The 19,066-nt window shown below is 54.4% G+C and overlaps 1 protein-coding gene across 1 annotated transcript in view; it reads right to left on the minus strand.

Moving 5' to 3' along the window:
• The window catches only part of Myo15a (myosin XVA), a 65,491-nt gene extending 46,643 nt beyond the window's left edge, over window positions 1-18,848 (minus strand). The window contains 17 exon segments of the mRNA XM_045131385.1: window positions 393-524; window positions 876-971; window positions 3,010-3,133; window positions 3,239-3,297; window positions 3,800-3,913; window positions 6,480-6,641; window positions 7,039-7,152; window positions 8,518-8,581; window positions 8,700-8,803; window positions 9,168-9,173; window positions 11,385-11,475; window positions 11,688-11,762; window positions 12,038-12,147; window positions 12,885-12,948; window positions 13,399-13,481; window positions 15,200-16,822; window positions 16,824-18,848. Of these exon segments, the coding sequence (XP_044987320.1) occupies window positions 393-524; window positions 876-971; window positions 3,010-3,133; window positions 3,239-3,297; window positions 3,800-3,913; window positions 6,480-6,641; window positions 7,039-7,152; window positions 8,518-8,581; window positions 8,700-8,803; window positions 9,168-9,173; window positions 11,385-11,475; window positions 11,688-11,762; window positions 12,038-12,147; window positions 12,885-12,948; window positions 13,399-13,481; window positions 15,200-16,822; window positions 16,824-18,848 (5,046 nt within the window).
• Window positions 18,849-19,066: the final 218 nt, after the last annotated feature.

Below are 19,066 nucleotides of genomic sequence, written 5' to 3' on the forward strand. Positions count from 1 at the left end.
TGGTTCACGAGCCCTGGAAGTCTGACTGGTCGTGGGGGTGGGGGGCGCTCTGGTAGACCCCTGAAGGCAGGCATGGCCGAGTCAGTGGATAGTGTCCAGCCAGCTCGTTGTACTCTTGCTGCTGTCATACCCTGCAGGTTCAGTCAGGACGTGAGGCCCAAACCCAGGTTAGCTCATCTGGGGTGTCTTTGCCTGGTAGAGTCTTTTCTCTGGACCTATGGATCCCATCCAGCCTGGGTCAGCCCAGGTTGTGAATGAATACAGGTGGCAGTGACCCAGTGCCCCACTCTCTGCCCCAGGATGGAGCCCAGGGGTACAAAGACTCAAGTGATATACAGACCGGCCTGGGGGCTCAGCAGGCCACAGCCTGGCTCCTGCCGCATGAGGCGCACCTGTGGGAAGCAGCATTGGTCATCAAGGATACGCAGGATGCCGTAGGGCTTCAGCGAGATGAGGTTGATGCATGGCTGGTTATCTGCAAAGGCGATCTCTCGCCAGTTTATCTGCTCCCGAATATATTCCTCCTGCAAGCAGCAAGGGCTCAGGCCTCCCCACCCTACAGTCTGCCAGGTCCACCAAACTGTCCATTTCTGCCCCATGACTCCCACAACAGGGAGCTCACCCTCTAACAGCACCACGTGAGTCCTTAGAGCCCCGCATGGCCCTGTGCCTGGGACATGAGAAGGGCCAGGAGAGGACTCCCCTCTGGGTGCAAGAGCCTAGCACCGTGCTTTTTGAAGCACAGCTCTCACACTCGCTGGTCCCTTTTACAACACCTTTCTCTTCCTGTCCTTTGACATCCTTGGGATTGCCCTGTGTGACTTCAGGGAGGCCACATGCCTGTGAGGATGGGCAGAAGTGTGGCAGCCACATACCTGCTCCTCCTGGAAGACGATTTTGTTGAACAGGTACTGAAGGTTCTCATTGGCATAGTTGATGCACAGCTGTTCAAAGCTATTGAAGCTCAGGTCCTGTTGGGTAGACAGGAGGCTGAGCTTGGTCCCTCCTTGACCCTTTGCCCATCTGTCCCTGCCATGGGTCCTGTGTACCTCACCCCAGACCAGGCTTAGGCCGAGGTCCCTCCCTGTCTTCCACAGTTTCAGCTTGAGCCTGGTCATAGGCTCTCAGTGGCTCCCACTGCACATGGGGAATGGCCCATAGGGAGAGACAAAAGCCCAAGCTGTCAGGCCTTCTGTCCGGGTTCTAGTCCTGGCTCTGCCACTTTCCAGCTTTGCAACCATCCTGCATCTCAGTTTCCCTGTCTATCAAATGGGGATTGTACAGTACTTGACTCACAGTGTTCTTGGATGCAGTGATCTGGACAAACAGTGCCTGACAAATGACCACTTCTGTTAGGAAAGTCTTGCCCTGGCCCATTTCCCTTATTGAGCACGAGGTCGTCTTCATTAAAGACGTTGGCTCCCAGATGCTTCTGGCCTCTACAGACAGTATTCTCTCCATCTTAAATGCCTTTTATTATTATTTTTTTATTTATTTGACAGATAAAGAGGGAGAGAGAGAGAATGGGTGTGCCAGGGCCTCCAGCCACTGCAAAAGAACTCCACATGTGTGAATCCCCTTGTGCATCTGGCTAACTTGGGTCCTGGGGAATTGAACCTGAGTCCTTTGGCTTTGTAAGTAAATGCCTTAACTGCTAAGCCATCCCTCCAGCTCTGCCTTTTATTTTTAAAATTTATTTTAAAGAAAGGCACAGAGAGAGAAAGGGCAAACCAAGGCCTTCAGCTGCTACAAACTCCACATACATGTTCCACCTTGTGCATGTGGCTGACATGGGCCCTGGAAATCAAACCTGGGTCCTTTGGCTTTCTAGGCAAATGCCATAACTGCTAAGCTATCTCTCCAGCACCACCACCCCCTTTTTTTTCTTTTGAGGTAGGGTCTCACTCTGGTCCAGGCTGACCTGGAATTCACTATGTAGTCTCAGGGTGGCCTTGAACTCTCAGTGATCCTCCTATCTCTGCCTCCTGGGATTAAAGGCATGAGCCACCATGCCCAGCCAACCTGTTGTTTTATTTTATTTTTATTTATTTATTTCTTTGACAGAGAAGTAAAGAGACAGAGAATGGGTGCACCAGGGCCTCCAGCCACTGCAAACAAATTCCAGACATGTGTGCTTACCTGTACATCTGGCTAACATGGTTCCTGTAGAATTGAACCTGGCTAACATGGTTCCTGTAGAATTGAACCTGGATCCTTTGGCTTTGCAAGCAAATGCCTTAACTGCTAAGCCATCCCTCCAGCCCACCATTTTTTTTTCCCAAGAATTTTTATTTATGTGTATGTGAGAGAGTGAGCAAGCATGGGTGTGCCACAGGCTCCAGCCATTGCAAATCAACCCCAGATGCATGCGCCACCTTGTGCATCTAGCTTATGCAGGTATTGGGGAATCAAACCTGGGTCCTTAGGCTTTGCAGGCAAGTGCCTTAACTGTGAAGCTCTCCAGCCCTGGAATGCCTTTTTTTTTTTTTTTTTTTTTTGAGGCAGGGTCTCACTCTAGCCCAGGGTGACCTAGAATTCACTATGTAGTCTCAGGGTGGCCTTGAACTCACGGTGGTCCTCCTACCTCTGTCCCCTGTGTGCCACCATGCCCGGCTTTGGAATGCCTTTCTTGTCTTTGTAGGGTCCTCATTCTCCAGGAAGCTATCCCTGACTCCTGCTCAGCTGAGGTAAGAGTCTTGGGCTCTCTAGTGCTGGGCTGCCTCTCAGGGCTGTGGTCACATAAGCCTGTCACAGATTGTCCCCATCCATCCCTACCTGGGAGCTTCTCAAGGGCAAGGGTCAGTCTGGTCTTGTCCAAGGCCCCTGGAGCAGACCTGGGGACCCTCGGGGAGTGCCTAGCATGAGTGAAGGAAGTGAAGGAGATCCCACTGAAATGGTCAAGAAGTGGCTCTCAGGCTGTCCAAGGGATATGGAAGTACCAACAGTGACCTGAGGGAGATGAGGCCTCTCCTGTGTCCCCAACTCCTTTCCCACCCGACTCCCTCTCACCTCAAAGCCATAAATGTCCAGGATGGCGATGGACAATGCATCCTGCCTTGGGGACACCAGTGCGTTGACTCTGGCGATGAGCCAGCTGAACAGCAGTGCATACAAGACCTTGGCAATGGCGTCCCTGGAACAGAGCTGTGTTGGGCTGGGCGGAGCACAGGGGCAGGGTGCTGGCGCCTAGGGGTCAGCCTCCTGGGATTAAAGGCGTGAGGCGGAGGCACAGCCTCACCTGGCATCCACTGCACTCTCCACAGTCAGGGGTGTGAAGATCTTCTCTCTCATTGTCTCCTGTGAAGGACATAATCTTGGATAGCAGCCCAACTAATGCCTCCAGGAAGCCTCTGGAAGACGAGGGGGGGCTAGGAGTATGGGAAAGGGAGGCTGAAGAGGGTGACTGGTCTCGGGCTCACTGCTCACAAGAAGTGGAGCAGGATGACCCTCTCCCACCTGGTCATATGGGCAGGGCAGTGGCTTCTGGCCTAATGGGGAAGATGGGCATGAGCAGGCACAGCAACATCTTGGGATCGGTCTGGAAGGGGAAGGACCCATGCTTGTGACAGCACAGAGGAAGCTCCCCTGCCTGGCAGGAATGAAAAAGAAAGAGGACGCAGGTAGAGAAGAACCCATGTAGAGGCCCAGAGACAGGGGATTAATACCTTTGGGATCTGAGGTTAGCCGCTTCAGGCCTGACCTGGATGATCGATGGAGAGTTGGGGAGAGGGAGACAAAGGAGACCTCAAAGGGCTAGTCTCTGGCAAGCAGTGTTAGGAAGTGTGGCCCACTGACTCACGGTCACTTTGAAGGTAATGGCCTTCTGCAGGCCCTCGGGGGACACCTGCAACAGCTCTGCCACAGCCTGGATCTCCCGGGCGCTCACCACTGAGGCCACCTCCTGGGCATCCGTCTATGCAAAACACCAAGGCAGGGAGCATAAACTCAGCCCACTGAGCCGAACTCAAAGTTCCCGTGAAAAACAAGCTAGAGCGCCAGAGACAACCCAGAAAAGAAGCGAGTGCAGAGGCCCTCTGAAATGAGGGAAGGAGACCAAAGTCACAGTGATTAAAAAAATAGCCTCAGGGCTGGAGAGATGGCTTAGCAGTTAAGGCATTTGCCTGCAAAGCCAATGGACCTCAGTTCGATTCCCTAGGACCCACGTATGCACAAGGGGTGCATGTATCTGGAGTCCGTTCGCAGTGGCTAGAGGCTCTGGTGCACCCATTTTCTCTCTCTCTATCAAATTAATTAATTAATTAATTAATTAAAAAAAAAATAACAGCCTCACTAAAGTGATCTAATCCCAGCACTCAGGAGTCTGAAGTAAGAGTATCAGGCCAGTCTGGGCTACAGAGTGAGTTCCAAGTCATCCTGGTCTAGAGTGAAACCCTGCTTCAAAAAAAAAACAACAAAAAACAGAGCACGGTGGCGCACACCTTTATTCCTAGTACTCAGGAAGCAGAGGTAGGAGGATTGCTGTGAGTTCAAAGCCACCCTGAGACTACATAGTGAATTCCAGGTCAGTCCAGGCTAGAGCAAGACCCTACCTGAAAAAGAAAAGAAAAAAAGAGCTGGGCATGGTGGCGCACGCCTTTAATACCAGCACTTGGGAGGCAGAGGTAGGAGGATCTCCATGAGTTTGAGGCCACCCTGAGACTCCATAGTGAATTCCAGGTCAGCCTGGGCCAGAATGAGACACTAACTCGAAAAAAAAAAAAAAAAAATCAGCAGGGCATGATGGCACATGTCTTTAATCCCAGTATTTAGGAGGCAGAGGTAGGAGGATTACTGTGAGTTTGAGGCCAACCTGAAACTAATAGTGAATTACACGTCAGCCTGGGCTAGAGCAAAACCCTATCTCAAAAAACAAAGCAAGGGGGCTGGAGAGATGGCTTAGCAGTTAAGCGCTTGCCTGTGAAGCCTAAGGACCCCGGTTCGAGGCTCGGTTCCCCAGGTCCCACGTTAGCCAGATGCACAAGGGGGCGCACGTATCTGGAGCTCGTTTGCAGAGGCTGGAAGCCCTGGCGCGCCCATTCTCTCTCTCTCCCTCTATCTGTCTTTCTCTCTGTGTCTGTCGCTCTCAAATAAATAAATAATTAAAAAAAAAAAAAAGCAAGGGCTAGGCGTGGTGGCGCACACCTTTAATCCCAGCACTAGGGAGGAAGAGGTAGAAGATCACCGTGAGTTTGAGGGCACCCTGAGACTACATAGTAAATTCCAGGTCAACATGAGCTAGAGTGAGACCCTCCCTTACAAAAAAAAAAAAAAAAAAAAACCAAAATAACAAAAAATAAATAAAAAATAAAAAATGGCCAGAGAGACGGCTTAACAGGTAAGGTGCTTGCCTTCAAAGCCTAAGGACCAGGTTCAGCTCCCCAATACCCACATAAGCCAGATGCACAAGGTGGTGCATACATCTGGAGTTCATTTGCAGTGACTGGAGACCCTGGTGTGCCCATTCTCTATCCCCCTCTTCCTCTCTCTCTCTCTCTCAAATAAATAAGTAAATAATTGATTTTTAAAAAGGGGGTGTGTGGTGGTGCATGCCTTTAATCCCAGCACTCGGGAGGCAGAAGTAGGAGGATGGTTGTGAAATCGAGGCTACCGTGGGACTACATAGTGAGTTCCAGGTCAGCCTGAGCTAAAATGAGACCCCATCTCAATAAACAAACAAAAAGGTGGATGGCATCTGAAGAGAGCATACAAGGTTGTTCTCTGGACTCCATATGCACATGTGCACACAAATAATTTAGGGCTGGAGAGATGGCTCAGCAGTTTGCTTGCAGTGACTAGAGGCCCTGGCATATACATTCTCTCTCTCTCATAAATAAATAAATAAATAAATAAATAAATAAATAAATAAATAAATAAATAAAATTTAGCCAGGCGTGGTGGTGCACATCTTTAATCCCAGCACTTGAGAGGCAGAGGTAAGAGGATCACTGTGAGTTTGAGACCAGCCTGGGACTACAGAGTGAGTTCCAGGTCAGCCTAGACTAGAGTGAAAAACTCTCTCTGAAAAACTAAATAATAAGTTTAAAATATTTGCATGGCAAAAGCTAAGAAAAATTAAAACATAAGTGATGCCTTGGAAAATATATTTGTAGTCATCTCAGAAACAAAGATCTGACTTTCCTAACATAAACACAGAGCTCTCACTTATCAAGAAAAGAGCAATTCCACTGGGCATGGTGGCGCACACCTTTAATCCCAGCACTTGGGAGGCATAGGTAGGTGGATCACTGTGAGTTTGAAGCCACCCTGAGGCTACTTAGTGAATTCCAGGTCAGCCTGGGCCAGCGTAAGACCCTACCTTGAAAAATAAGAAAGAAAAAGAAAAGAAGAAAGGAAGGAAGAGGAAAACAAACAGCAACCTCAAGTGGGGATGGAAGACCACAAGTGCATTGTGTAACTCAGAAGAGAAAACGATGGCTCTGAAGCCCAGCAGCTGCCCATGCGGGCTCAGTGCTCCTCACCTCATACTTCTCGAAGTAGACATTGCCCAGATGCAAGATGGAGGCCAGGATGCGGAAGATGCTGTCCTGGTCCTCACCGCTGAAACCCAGCACCTCCATGGCAGCCAGCAGGCGGCGAAAGTCGTCCGAGTCGCTCTTGCCGGTGATTTCACAGTTCCCACCCTGGGCAAGAGCAAGGGCTAGGGGGTCCTTCAGGTCTTGTTCTTGACTGGCCCTCCAACTCTGATTCCACTCTCATGGGAGCCCAGGACACTCTCACAGGAGTAAAAGGGGCTGGTCATCTGACCATACATGGCTAGTGTTCATGAAGCCTTCAAGGAGCATTTGCCACTGGCCAGGGCCCAGTTAATACACACATTTCCTCACCCATGCCTCAACTACAGATCTGCACAGATGAGGAACCTGAGGCGCAGAGAGGGGACATGTAGTGTGACCCCAGGCTGGCTAGCTCTGTTCTAGACTGTGGTGAGAGGAAAGGTCAGATAGGCTCCTCCTCCGGAAGTGGACCTCTTTGCTGCCAGTAGCTGTGGGTTGGGTCTGGCCCTCCGGGTATGCTCACCTGGTTCAGGTAGTAATAGGTCTCGGCCTCCTGTAGGCTGAAGGCCTGCCGCAGCTGTGCAGGGAGCCCAGCCAGCAGCTCATAGAAAATGTGGTAATTTCTCTCGTTTTTGGCCTGCAGAGGGGGTATATGTGGTTGCAGAGAAGGGAGCAGCCCACCCCATGATCCCTAGCCACATGGTCAGGCTTAGGCATGCACATAAACACACACACACACACATACCCTGGGAATAAGCCTGAGACTGTGTCTCTGGGGTGAGACCCATGAGCATCGATGAGGGTAAAGGATTGGCACAATGGGCCATAGGGTCTTATTTTGTTTGGAGAACAAGAATAAGGCTGCCATTCTCCTGTGTGCACCAACCCTGCATGCCTTCAGATAGGCAGATCCATGGCCTAGACGTGCTCATGTGAGGCTTCAGATGGTTATCTGGGCACATAGTCTCTGACTGAGGCCAGTTAAAAGGCAGTGTATGGGCTAGAGAGATGGCTCAGTGGTTAAGGCGCTCGTCTGCAAAACCTAAGGACACCCATTTGATTCCCCAGTACCCATGTAAAGCCAGATGTACAAAGTGGCACATGCATCTGGAGGTCGTTTGCAGTGGCTAGAGATCCTGGCATGCCCATTCTCTCTCTCTCTCTCCTGCTTCTCTCTCTCATTTTTCACTTTCTCATAAACAAAAAATATTTTTTTTTAATGAAAGGTAATGTGTGTGCTGGGCATGGTGGTTCACGCCTTTAACCCAGCACTTGGGAGGCAGAGATAAGAGGATTGCTGTAAGTTGGAGGCCAGCCTGAGACTACATAGTGAATTCCAAGTTAGCCTGGGCTATAGTGAGACCCTACCTCAAAAAAGGTGGGGCTGGAGGTATGGCTTAGTGGTTAAGGCATTTGCCTGCCAAGCCAAAGGACCCAGGTTCAATTCTCCAGGACCCACATTAGCCAGATGCACAAGGGGGTGCAAGCATCTGGATTTTATTTGCAGTGGTTGGAAGCCCTGGCACGCCCATTCTCTCTCTTTCTCTCCCTCGTTCTCTGTTAAATAAATATATAAATAAAAATAAAATATTTTTTTTTTAAAAAAAGGTAATGTGTGTCGCAGATGAAACGTGTAGTACTGGAAGGTGGGCTATGGTGGGGTGAGAGGAGCCGCATGTGAAGTAGGGTGGCTCCCTGGGCAAGGAACATGGCAAGTGAAACGTGGAGAAGGCAAGGGCTTGGGCCACATATGAATCCACACACGCTCCTGGGAGAAGGAACAATGAGTGAACAAGTCTCTTAGTGTTCCTGGAGTGGGCAGAGCCAACAGTGGTGGCAGTAGGGGAGGGGAGGCTCAGGTCACAGGCTCAGGTATGCACACACATAGCCCACATGTATGTATACATATATTTGTTCATTAGTCCAATAGTCCCCCAGACCTCCAGCCCACCCCAGGCCCTGAATATGGGTACCCCAACCCCCAGGCCTAGGGCCTGCCCACCTGAAACACGATCCTTGACTTCTCCAGCAGGTACTGGGAGGTTATGGCACCAGAGATCACGCCCCTGGGGGGGAAGCACAGTCAGCTAATGGGGGTTGGGGTGATCACTTGGCCCTACGTGGCTGTCATGGGGCACGAAGGGCTCAGCATGGCCTCTGGCCACCTGTCTTGGTCCCACTTACCCTTCCAGAAAGATTTCCATGAACTTCCCAAAGCGACTGGAGTTGTCGTTCCTTACGGTTTTGGCATTACCGAAGGCTTCCAAGAGAGGTGTTGCCTCCAGGATCTGGACCAGGAAGGAGAGGAAGGTGGGAGTTAGGATGTGACCACTGTTCCAAGGGGTAGTGCAGGGGCATGGCTAGAGACTTCCAGGCAGAGGTTTCCCCGAGGAACCCCCCCCCCCCCCACCACACACACCTTTAGGAAGGGCATCCTGAAGTGGATTCCTTGTAGAACCACAGATTTCTCCCTGCCTCGAACACACCCACCCCACACTGCTCAGCACCCATACTCAAGCCCCATGCTCCCCTCTCCCGGTAGCCTGGGCCCACAGGGCAGTTCTTGACTACAAGCCCCTAAGCTAGGCTTGGCAGACCTTTGGGTGCCTGTCCCTGCCCATCCTGCCTGCTGATCACATGTCCATACAGTACCTTGATCTGCAGGAGCGTTGATGAAGCAGGAACAGGAATAAAAGAAGAACAGAAATGGGTCTCACTGAGAATCCTGGCCACCCCTCCCCACGGGTCACTGAGAACACTGACCACCCCTCCCCATGGGTCACTGAAAACACTGGCCACCCCCACCTCATGAGACCAAGAGCCTCAGGCCATGGAGAGACTGGCAGATCCCTTTACCAACCCCTCACCCACTCTGCCCTGGTGACATAAATCCATGAGCCTCAAAGACCCTAGGTGCCCAAGTCAGTGATTAAGGAACAAGTCAGGGAGCTGAAGCCTGGACTCGGGGTGTGGCAGGTAATCCAGTATGCCACTACCACAACCACCACCAGGTTTCTCACCCTTAGGGGGCATATCATCTGCATTCCCAGGGCATCATCTATGGAATGTTAGGCCCTCTGGGTAGGACCGTTTCCTTGAACATGTCTGAGTCCCAGCCTCTGCACTGAACTGGTGTATAATAGGCCCTCAAAACAAAAATCCTCCTGGCTGGGTGTGGTGGTACATGTCTTTAATCCTAGCACTTGGGTGTAGGAGGATGGCTATAAGTTCGAGGCTACCCTGAGACTACATAGTGAAGCCCAGGTTAGCCTGGGCTAGAGTGAGACCCCACCTTGGGAAAAAAAAAATCCTCCTGAGGGTTAGGGAAAAGGCTCAGCAGTTAAAGGTGCTTGCTTGCAAAGCCTGTTGGCCTGAGTTTGAATCCCCAGTATCCACAGAAAGCCAGACACACAAAGTGGCACATGTGTCTGGAGTTTGCCCGCAGTGGCAAGAGGCTCTGGCATACCCATACCCTCCTCCCCTCTCTCAAATAAATGAATAAAAATATATTTTAAAATCCTCCTGAAGGCTGGAGGGATGGCTTAGTAGTTAACACATTTGCCTGCAAAGCCAAAGGACTCAGGTTCAATTCCCCAGGACCTACGTTAGCCATTTGCATAAGGAGGCACACACAACTGGAGTTTGTTTGCAGTGGCTGGAGGCCCTTTCATGCCCATTCTCTCTCTTCCTCTTTCTTTGTCAAACAAATAAAATAAAATGTTTTTAAAAAATCCTCCTGGGCTGGAGAGATGGTTTAGCGGTTAAGCGCTTGCCTGTGAAGCCTAAGGACCCCGGTTCAAGGCTCGGTTCCCCAGGTCCCACGTTAGCCAGATGCACAAGGGGGCGCACGCGTCTGGAGTTCGTTTGCAGTGGCTGGAAGCCCTGGCACGCCCATTCTATCTCTCTCCCTCTATCTGTCTTTCTCCCTGTGTCTGTTGCTCTCAAATAAATAAATAAAAAATGAACAAAAAAAATTAAAAAAAAATCCTCCTGAGCCAGGCATGGTGGCTTATGCCTTTAATCCCAGCACTCAGGAGGCAGAGGTAGGAGGGTCACCATGAGTTCAAGGCCACCCTGAGACAACACAGGGAATTCCAGGTCAGCTTGGGCTATAGTGAGACTCTACCTTGAAACACCCCTCCCCTCCCAAATCCTCCTGAGCCAGGTGTGGTGGCACACACCTGTAATCCCAGTACTGGGGAGGCAGAGGTAGGAGGATCACTGGGAGTTCAAGGCCATCCTGAGACCACATACTGAGTTCCAGGCCAGTGTGGGCTATGACATGACCCTACCTAGAATAACCAAAAAATAAAAAATAAAAAATAAAAATCCTCCTGAGCCAGGAATGGTGGCACATGTCTTTTGCCCAGTACTCAACTAGGATGAGACTCTGCCTTAAAAAAGAAAAAAGGCGGAGGAGGCTGGAGAGATTGCTCAGTGATTAAGGAACTTGCTTGCAAAGCGTAACAACCATGGTTTGATTCCCCTGAATCCATGTAAAATCAGATGCACAGTGGCTGGAGGCCTTAGCGTGCCCATTCTCTTTCTCCTATCTATCTCTGTTTTCAAATTAAAAAAGAAAGAAAAATCCTACTGGAGTCTTCTCAACCTACAAGTGTGAGAATATGCTGGCCCTGGACCATAACCAGGAAGATAAGGAAGGGTCTGGCATTCAAAGGGTTCCCAGGAGCCTCCCTGGGAGGAGCGGTTCGGTGCCAAGTCCCTGGCCAGCCTGTAACTCAGCTTCTTCCAGGTCTGAGTGGGTCAAGAACCTAGTCTCTTAGGGGAAGGATGGTCCAGAGGGATTGCTCAGCCAGGGACCCTGGGGAGACAGGGCACACAAATGATGGGATGGACAGACAGTCTCACCTGCTGCATGACGTCCCTTTTCTGGTTCATGGCGGCCAGGTAGCGCAGAATCAGCTTTGTGGCCTCTGTTTTTCCAGAGCCACTCTCCCCGCTGCCAAAGCACACGTACAGAGTGCACATCAGCCTTTGGCTGCCTCTCGGGATCCACCAACCTCGCCATGAAGCATGAGACACACACGGTGGCCAGCCAAGGGAGGCCCGGCGCTCTCCTGGGAGCTTACATCTCGCTGTCTAGGTGGCTGGAGGTAGACTTGCTGCCCAGGGTGTCCCATTTGTCCCCAACTTGAACACAGCCTTGCTCACCTGATGATGACACACTGGTTCTGTTTGGCATCCAGCATTTTGGCTAAGGCGAGATTAGCAACTGCGAAGAGGTGCCTAGAGAGACAGGCCACTAGGTATCACTGGCAGTCCTACCTCGGTGGTCTCAAGCCTCCAAGGGGTCTGGGGGAGGGACATCTCTGTCCAGACAAGCAGCTAGCCCTGCCCACCCTTATCCCCATCTTGAACTGAAGTGGCCTCTAGAAGCCTCTACTGAGCTGTGGGCTACTTACACCTGCCCACCCACACTAGAAGACAGGGAGTCCTCAAGCTTAAAGAGGGATTCAGAAGACCCCAGGGCAGCCCACCTCCCCCATCATGCTGATACTCACGGGGGGTTCTCTCCCAGGGCACGCCCACTGTACTGTTGCACCTGCTCCGGCCCGTAGATCCCAAACATTTGGTATGGGTTCACCGATACCAGGATGCTGCCAATGTAGGTCTGCCAGCAGACGGTGGCTTCAGTGCCATCTATGGGTTCCCCTTTCTCTGCTTGTTTTTTTTTTTTTTAATTTATTTTATCTTTTGGGTTTTTTTTTTTTTTTTTTTTTTTTTTTTTTTTTTTTTTTTTTTTTTTTTTGAGGGAGCGTCTCACTCTAGCCCAGGCTGACCTGGAATTCACTATGTAGTCCCAGGCTGGCCTCAAACTCACGGTGATCCTCCTACCTCTGCCTCCCGAGCACTGGGATTAAAGGAGTGCGCCACCACGCCCGGCCTTTCTCCACTTTTGAGCTGGGGGTCCTTTTCTGGTGGGACACATGTCTGGCTTCATTTTACCATCTTGCACTCGACAGCCTAAAAGGGCTTGTGCCCTAATGGAGTCCTGTACCCTACATAGACTATGGTTGGGAGAATTGGGTGAGCAAGACTCCACCACCATGATTGTCAAGGTGGTTGTGCCAGTGCTGCCCATTTCAGTGATTCAAGGTTGGGTCCGGGCTAACAGGCTGCCATACCTGATGCCAAAGTCAACCTCCACTGTCTAGACTGAGTGGGGGAGAATAGGAGGCCATGAGAGCCCTTGAGGCCCCTGCCTTCTGGAGTGACTCCAGGCCTTGGGCCCTCTATCCCATCATTCTGGGGTCAGACGCTGCCTTCCACCCTCCTGGTGAACCCCAGTCTAGAATCCAAGCCCCTGCTTTCTGAGCAGGGTCCAGGGCTGACCAGCCCCAGACTTACGTAGATGAGGTTGCGCTCAAATCTGGTCTTGAGATTGGCTAGCACAGTGGTCTCCTGGAGGTCTCTGGAAGGACACAGAAGGACTATGAGGGCCCCACAGGGCCCGACAGGCATTGGCCCCAGCCCACCAGTGCCTTGGTCAGATGGGCCTGAGATCAAGGCCCATCTGTGACACCAACCAGCTGTGAGACTTGGACAAGTTATTTACTTGCTCTTGCTGTGCCTCAGTTTCTTCATTTATCCAGTGAGGTGGTAAGCATGGCTCCCACTTTGTGGGTGGGGGTCTGGGAAACACCTAGGCAATAGACCTGAGGCTGAATTGCTGTGACTAGGTAGCAATGTTGCCATCTGGCAATGGTTTGGACATATCTGATATGACGGCATTTGGCCGCATGACACTCATTTTTCAGATGGGGAAACTTATGATCTGGAAATGCCCTGAGAGGTGCGTGAAGGGCCCTGAAGATGGGGGGCATGGGGCTCCTATGTGACCTCTCTGGCTCCATCCACTTACTCCAATTGTGTCATGTCCTCCACACCATCTTCCCTGTGCTGCTCATGGGACCGCATAGAAGGCAAGTTGCGGATGGAGTGCATCTGTAAGGCAGGCGGGTGGGGGTGGCAGGCTGGAGGCAATCATGAGGAGACCCTAACTTGGACATAGCTGGCACCTGTTCCCATTGTTGCACAAGGAGCCTCAAGTTTAGGCCCTGGGGTCCCACAGCTTCCTCTCCTCGGGCTGTGATGGCTGATGGAGGTGGTGCCCAATCCTTATATGAGCTGCTTTTGGTACTGAGGAGTCCCTGGGCAAGTGTGCCTATAAGCTGCAAGTACCCTGCCTGGTGCCCGTCTCCTCCCTGTCCCTGGCCCTCTCTGTGCCCTACCCTGCTCCCCAACAGAGCTCACGTGCTGGTTTATGTGACAACTCAATGTACATCTATGTCTTGGTGCATGAGACCTCCAACAGTGGTGAGCTAGAGACTGTCCCATGACCAGACCCCGGTGCCTGACCAGGGCATGCATGTGGACACTGTGTGTGGACTCACAGGGAGTAGTGTTAGCGAGTCCCACGCTCCCGTGCCCACCTGTGGTGGTGTGGCAGGATGTGCGGGGCTGTGTTTGAATGGGGACACACACGTGCAAATGCACACTCTCCATGTGCACTTGGAAGGGATCTGTCTGTGGTCAGTAGCCATGGTGTGTGCTCCCACCCCTGGGCTTCTTCAGGCTGGGGGTCCTGAGTCACCTTCTGGCTGAGGGATCCCCAACAGTGTTCATGTATGCGTACGTGGGTGTGCGCACATGCAGAGGGTGGGCAGGATAACCCACACACTCGTGGATGCCACGTCTGCCTTGGCACATATTTGCTGCCCTTGCTTGCCCGTGGTAGCTGCTCACACACCCAGGCACAGAGCGAGGCCTGCAAGGGTCTGTGTAACTGAACACACTCATGGGCACCCTCAGAACTTTTTTGCCCCCAGTGCCATCCCCCTTCCTGGGCGGAAGAGTGGCACAGAGGACCTGCATGCTGCATGCTCATTGCTGTGTGGCTAAGTAGGGCACAGCAAGTATCAACCCTCCTGGTCCTGGCATCTGGCCCACCCATCTGCCCACGTGCTTGCCAGCAGCCACAGACCCTGAATAATTCAGCCACTCACGTATTCCAAGGTGAGGAGGGCCCAGGCATCCTTGCTCCTTACCCCCGGGCACCCTGCGCCCCGCTCCCGCAATGCTGCGGCCCACACAGCACGCGGTACCCGGCGCCGGGGCCAGGGACCCCCTAGCAGCCAGGCTGCCCCGGTCGCCATTACCAGGTCAGCTGGCTGCCCGCTGTCAGCAGAGGTGGAAAAGCACCCACTGCCCCTGTTTCCCCGCCCACCCTGGGCGTCCCGGGGGAGGCTCCGGTGACCACCCGCCTCCTCCAAGGGCCACCCAGTATTGGGCTCATGTTCCACCATGCATGTGGCAGCCAGGCATGGGCTGGGCACCCTTCAAACAGGCTGCCTGCCCGTGCCCCACTGTCTCCTGGCCTTTGGGCCACACTCTGAAATGAGAAGGTTGGGAGATTGGGTTCTGAGCTGCCACCCTCACCTAGTCCAGATCTTTCTGTGCAGGACCTGCCAGTGAGGGCTAACCCCTTGCCCAACCCCCAGATGTTGTGTGAGGCCCAGACTGTTCTTCCCATCTGCAGAAGGGAGACAGAGGCTCATGCAAGCAGCCACTTGCCAAGGTTGCACAGGGCTCCCAAGGGTACCTCCCTCTCTGGTTCCTAAGCCAGAAGTCCCAATCCCTATCTCTAATCTATGTCCTCATACCTTGTTCCGCCAGCTTTTGGGACCAATCTCTTTCCAGGGATCCCTGAGAGACAGGAAGGTAGCTCTATGGCCCAGGATGCGGGATCGAGAGTGGGTGTGTACTTGTGGCCAGAGAGGGTGGGCACATGCTTGTGGCCAGGGGTGGGACCAGCGAGGATGCCAGGCTTGGGGCTCCAAGCCCTTCTCCGAGTTCTGGGTTGGCTCTTTGGGGGACTTTGAGGCAGCAGGTCCCGTTCGCTGAAACGAGCTTAGTCCTCGCACCTGAGGCATGACGACAGCAAACCGCCCAGGGCCAGCCTGGGGCCGTGCACCCGCCTTAGGCAGGGGTCCTGGAGTCCTGGTAGGTGCCAAGGACCCGTGCCCCACTGTCTCCTGGCCTTTGGGCCACACTCTGAAATGAGAAGGTTGGGAGATTGGGTTCTGAGCTCTGGGTAGTGTCTTCCAGCGCTTCCACGGTGGCCATGTGGCCCTTGTCTGAGTGGCCAGGGGGTATGAGAGACTGAATTGTAAGATTTTCTTCTCTGGGTGGACATCCTCGGAAAGTACTGGGATCAAGGTCTCAGGCTTGGCTGGTGGTTGGGGGTCACTTAGGGTGACCTCTTCTTCAGGATTCTCCAAGCTTGGGCCAGCTGACTTGGTAGGCTGCCCAGGGCCTGGGTCGTGGTATTGGCCCAGGAAGACACCAGCTGAGTCAGAAGCTGGGTCCTCAGGCTCAGGGATGGGTGACGATGTGGAGCCCATGTGTTCTAGGAAGGGGTTTTCGGGCACAGGAGGTGGCCTAGAAAAGCCTCGGAGGCTGCCCACACCTCCTGGCCAAGGGGAGGGTGGGCGCTGGGTAGGAGCCATGTCCACATCCCAGCTGGGAGCCAGTGGGGGCACCGTCCAGGGCGTGTCTGAGTCCTCTGGTTCGTTCTGGTTTTCCTGGTGCTCCAGGGACCCTGTGGCTGTCCCCCAAGGGCCGGCACTGGTTGGCTGGCGGAAAGGCCCATGGACCCATGGTTTCACAGCCCGGGTGGGTGGCTCGCTGAGGCGCCGCCACGTGCGTGGCAGACGTGAAGGCAGGTTGAGGGACCGGTGCCGAGGGCCCTGGCCCAGCAGTGGAGGTGGTGAGGGTGGTCGGGGAGAACCCAGCACCGGTGATCGGGGTGGGCCTAGGCGCCCAGAGCCTCTGCGAAGTGGCAGAGGTTTCCTTAGTGATTGAGGCCGGTGAGGAGGGGGTGGGAAGGGGGGCTGGAAGGGACCCCTGAGGCGGGACACCTGAGGGGACAGGGACCCCACAGGTGAGTGGTAGCCCTGACCTGACAAGCTCCTCAACGAGGGCCGCGGTGAGGGCAAATGGGTCCAGGCCTGCCGCCTTGACCCCACTGGGGAGGTCCTGGGGAAGCCAAAGGCCACCCCTCGCCCATGACCATGGCCACGGGAGGCCCTGAATGAGGGCCGGGGTACAGGAAAGGCCAGAAGTTCATGGGTGGTGTCTGGCCTTATAGGAGGGGACTCTGCAAAGGCCCACCAATTTGCCTGGGGTGCAAGGGGCACGTGAGCTGGGGCGGCCCAAGGCGGTGGGTGCCTGCGGAGGGAGCTGTAGGGGGATGTCGGCTGGGGCCGGCTGGAGAGGGTGGGAGAGAAGGGGGGGGGTGGGGGGTGGGCCAGGACTAGGGGACTGCGCGGGCACAGGAGGGGGGATGAGTGCACTCCAGTGGGCAAGGGCCTGGGGTAAGGGCCTGGGAGAGGGTGGGCCATGGGAGTTGTTGTTGTTGCGAGCTTGTGGCTGAGCCCGCCTCAGCATGATAGGGGTATTGGGCCGGTCGGGGTCCATACCGGCCAGCTTGTAGCCAAAGCGTTTGTAGGCTGCCTCTCTTACTGCAGGGCCTCCCCTGTGGGTTTTCTGGCTGCCTTTGAGCCGTTGGGCGGGCTTCTTTTCCGATAGCGTTTTCTTGAGAAATCGTGCCAGTGAGGTGGTTGGGCGAGGCGTTGGATGGCCAAACTCGGGGCTGAAGCCCAGGCCTCGGTGGGCACTGAAGGCCGACAGGGCCCTCTGGAGGTTTCGCTGGCGCGGTGTGAGGAAACCCCAGTAAGGGTGAGCATAGGGCATCGAGGGCACCGGGGGTAGCTCCTCCTCTTCCTCCTCTTCCTCGGTGTCCCCCAAGGGCAGAGGGATATCCAGGGACGGGGGCAGGGGCACCTCCAGCTTCTCCTTCCCAAACAGCTTCACCTGAGGCCGCGGGAAGAGGCGGAACTTGCGGACGAGGGACAGCTTGGATCGGGTGGGCTTGTCCATGCCTTGCTGCTCAAAGAAGGACGCGCTGGGCAGGCGGAAGGAGGTCTGCTGCCGTTCTTCCCCACCCACGTCCTCGGGCTCCTCTAGCTCGGCAATGTCATCCATGGGGTGGGCATACGGGTTGTGGGGCGACAAGATGGGCGGAGGCACCCAGGGGTACGCAAAGGCTGGCTCTTCCGGGTAGAGATAGGGCACCCCAGGGGGGTAGATGGCTTCGTCCCCGCCACCATAGATGCCTTCAGCGTAGGGGACCCCATAGGGATCGAAGTAAGGTCCATCGTAGAGGGTGTCGTACGGGAGGCTGTAAGGCGGGTACAGCTGGTCGTAGGGTGCGTAGGGTGCGTAGGGTGCATAGGGATCCAGGTGGTAGCTGTACGGGTAGGCCTCACCCTCAGAGCCATCATGGTAGCCATAGGGAGACAAATACCCCGACGGGGGTGCATACGGCGGCTCAAAATCCTCGTAGTAGCCGTAGCCTGGGTAGACGGTGTCGCCGTAGTAGTCAGGACGGTAGTAGTCACGGGGGTCTTCGGGCAGGTACCCACGGTAGTGGTCACCATAGGGCGGCCAGGCCGGGCTGTACGGTCCGTAGCCAGCCAGGTAGGGCTCCCGTTCCTCGTAGTGGTGCAGCGACCGCTGGTCGTAGTAATCGTCGCCCTCCCGGTGGTAGTCATAGTACTCGCCCAGGTCCTGGAAGCCTTCCAGCCCGTACAGCGACCTGCGGGAGCCCGCGTGCCGGAACGGGGCCTCGTCCTCGAAGGGCAGGAAGCCCACGGGCTCCCCGGAGGAGTAGATGCTGTGGCTGCGCGGGAACCTGCGCAGGCGGCCCCCTCCGTGCCGCAGGATCTCGGCGCCCGACGGGAAGGGCAGCTTGCGGGAGCCCGAGCGCTGCAGCCAGGCGTCCACCGCCGCCTGCTCGCTGCCGGACTCCTCGGCCTTCTTGAGCAGGAACCTCTTGGTCAGCCAGTTGATGGCCGTGGACGCCTTGCTAAGGGACCGGGCTCGAGGTCGCAGCCGGCCATAGCCGCGCCGGCCGGGGAAGCGGATCACCATGAAGGACGGCTTTTTGCCTTTCATGGCCCGCTTCTTCTTGCCCATGCGCATCTGCGTCATGAGCTTGGACGTGGACTTGAGGACCGTGCGGGCCTTCTTCTTCCGCTTGGTCTTCTGGGGACCCTTGTGGAGGCCCCAGAAGAAAGCCGAGGCGCTCCGGAACTGGCCCTTCTTGGAGATCTTGGGGGTGCGATCTCGGAAGCCCATGAACAGCCTGGATGTGCCCTTCAGGCTCCTTTTGGGCTTCTCGGGCTCCGGGGCCTTCTTCCCCTTTTTCCCTTTCTTGGCTTTCTTCTCCTCATCTTCCTCCTTCGCCATGGTTGGCCTCTCTTTCCGCTCGGCCTGGGGCCGATATCACAGGTTTAGAGACTCTGGAAGACACCACTTGGAGACCTGCTAGGTCTACTGCTTGTGGATGGATCTGTGGCCTTCTCGCTCTCTGAGCAGCTGGGGCCGGCCCAGTGGTGTGAGGCAGGACCTGCTTAGTGTTCTAGGAGGGCAGATCCATAATTCATCTCCTCTAGACCAGCCTTGGG

This window comes from Jaculus jaculus, chromosome 12, assembly GCF_020740685.1.
Source record: "Jaculus jaculus isolate mJacJac1 chromosome 12, mJacJac1.mat.Y.cur, whole genome shotgun sequence".
Lineage (NCBI taxonomy): Eukaryota > Metazoa > Chordata > Mammalia > Rodentia > Dipodidae > Jaculus > Jaculus jaculus.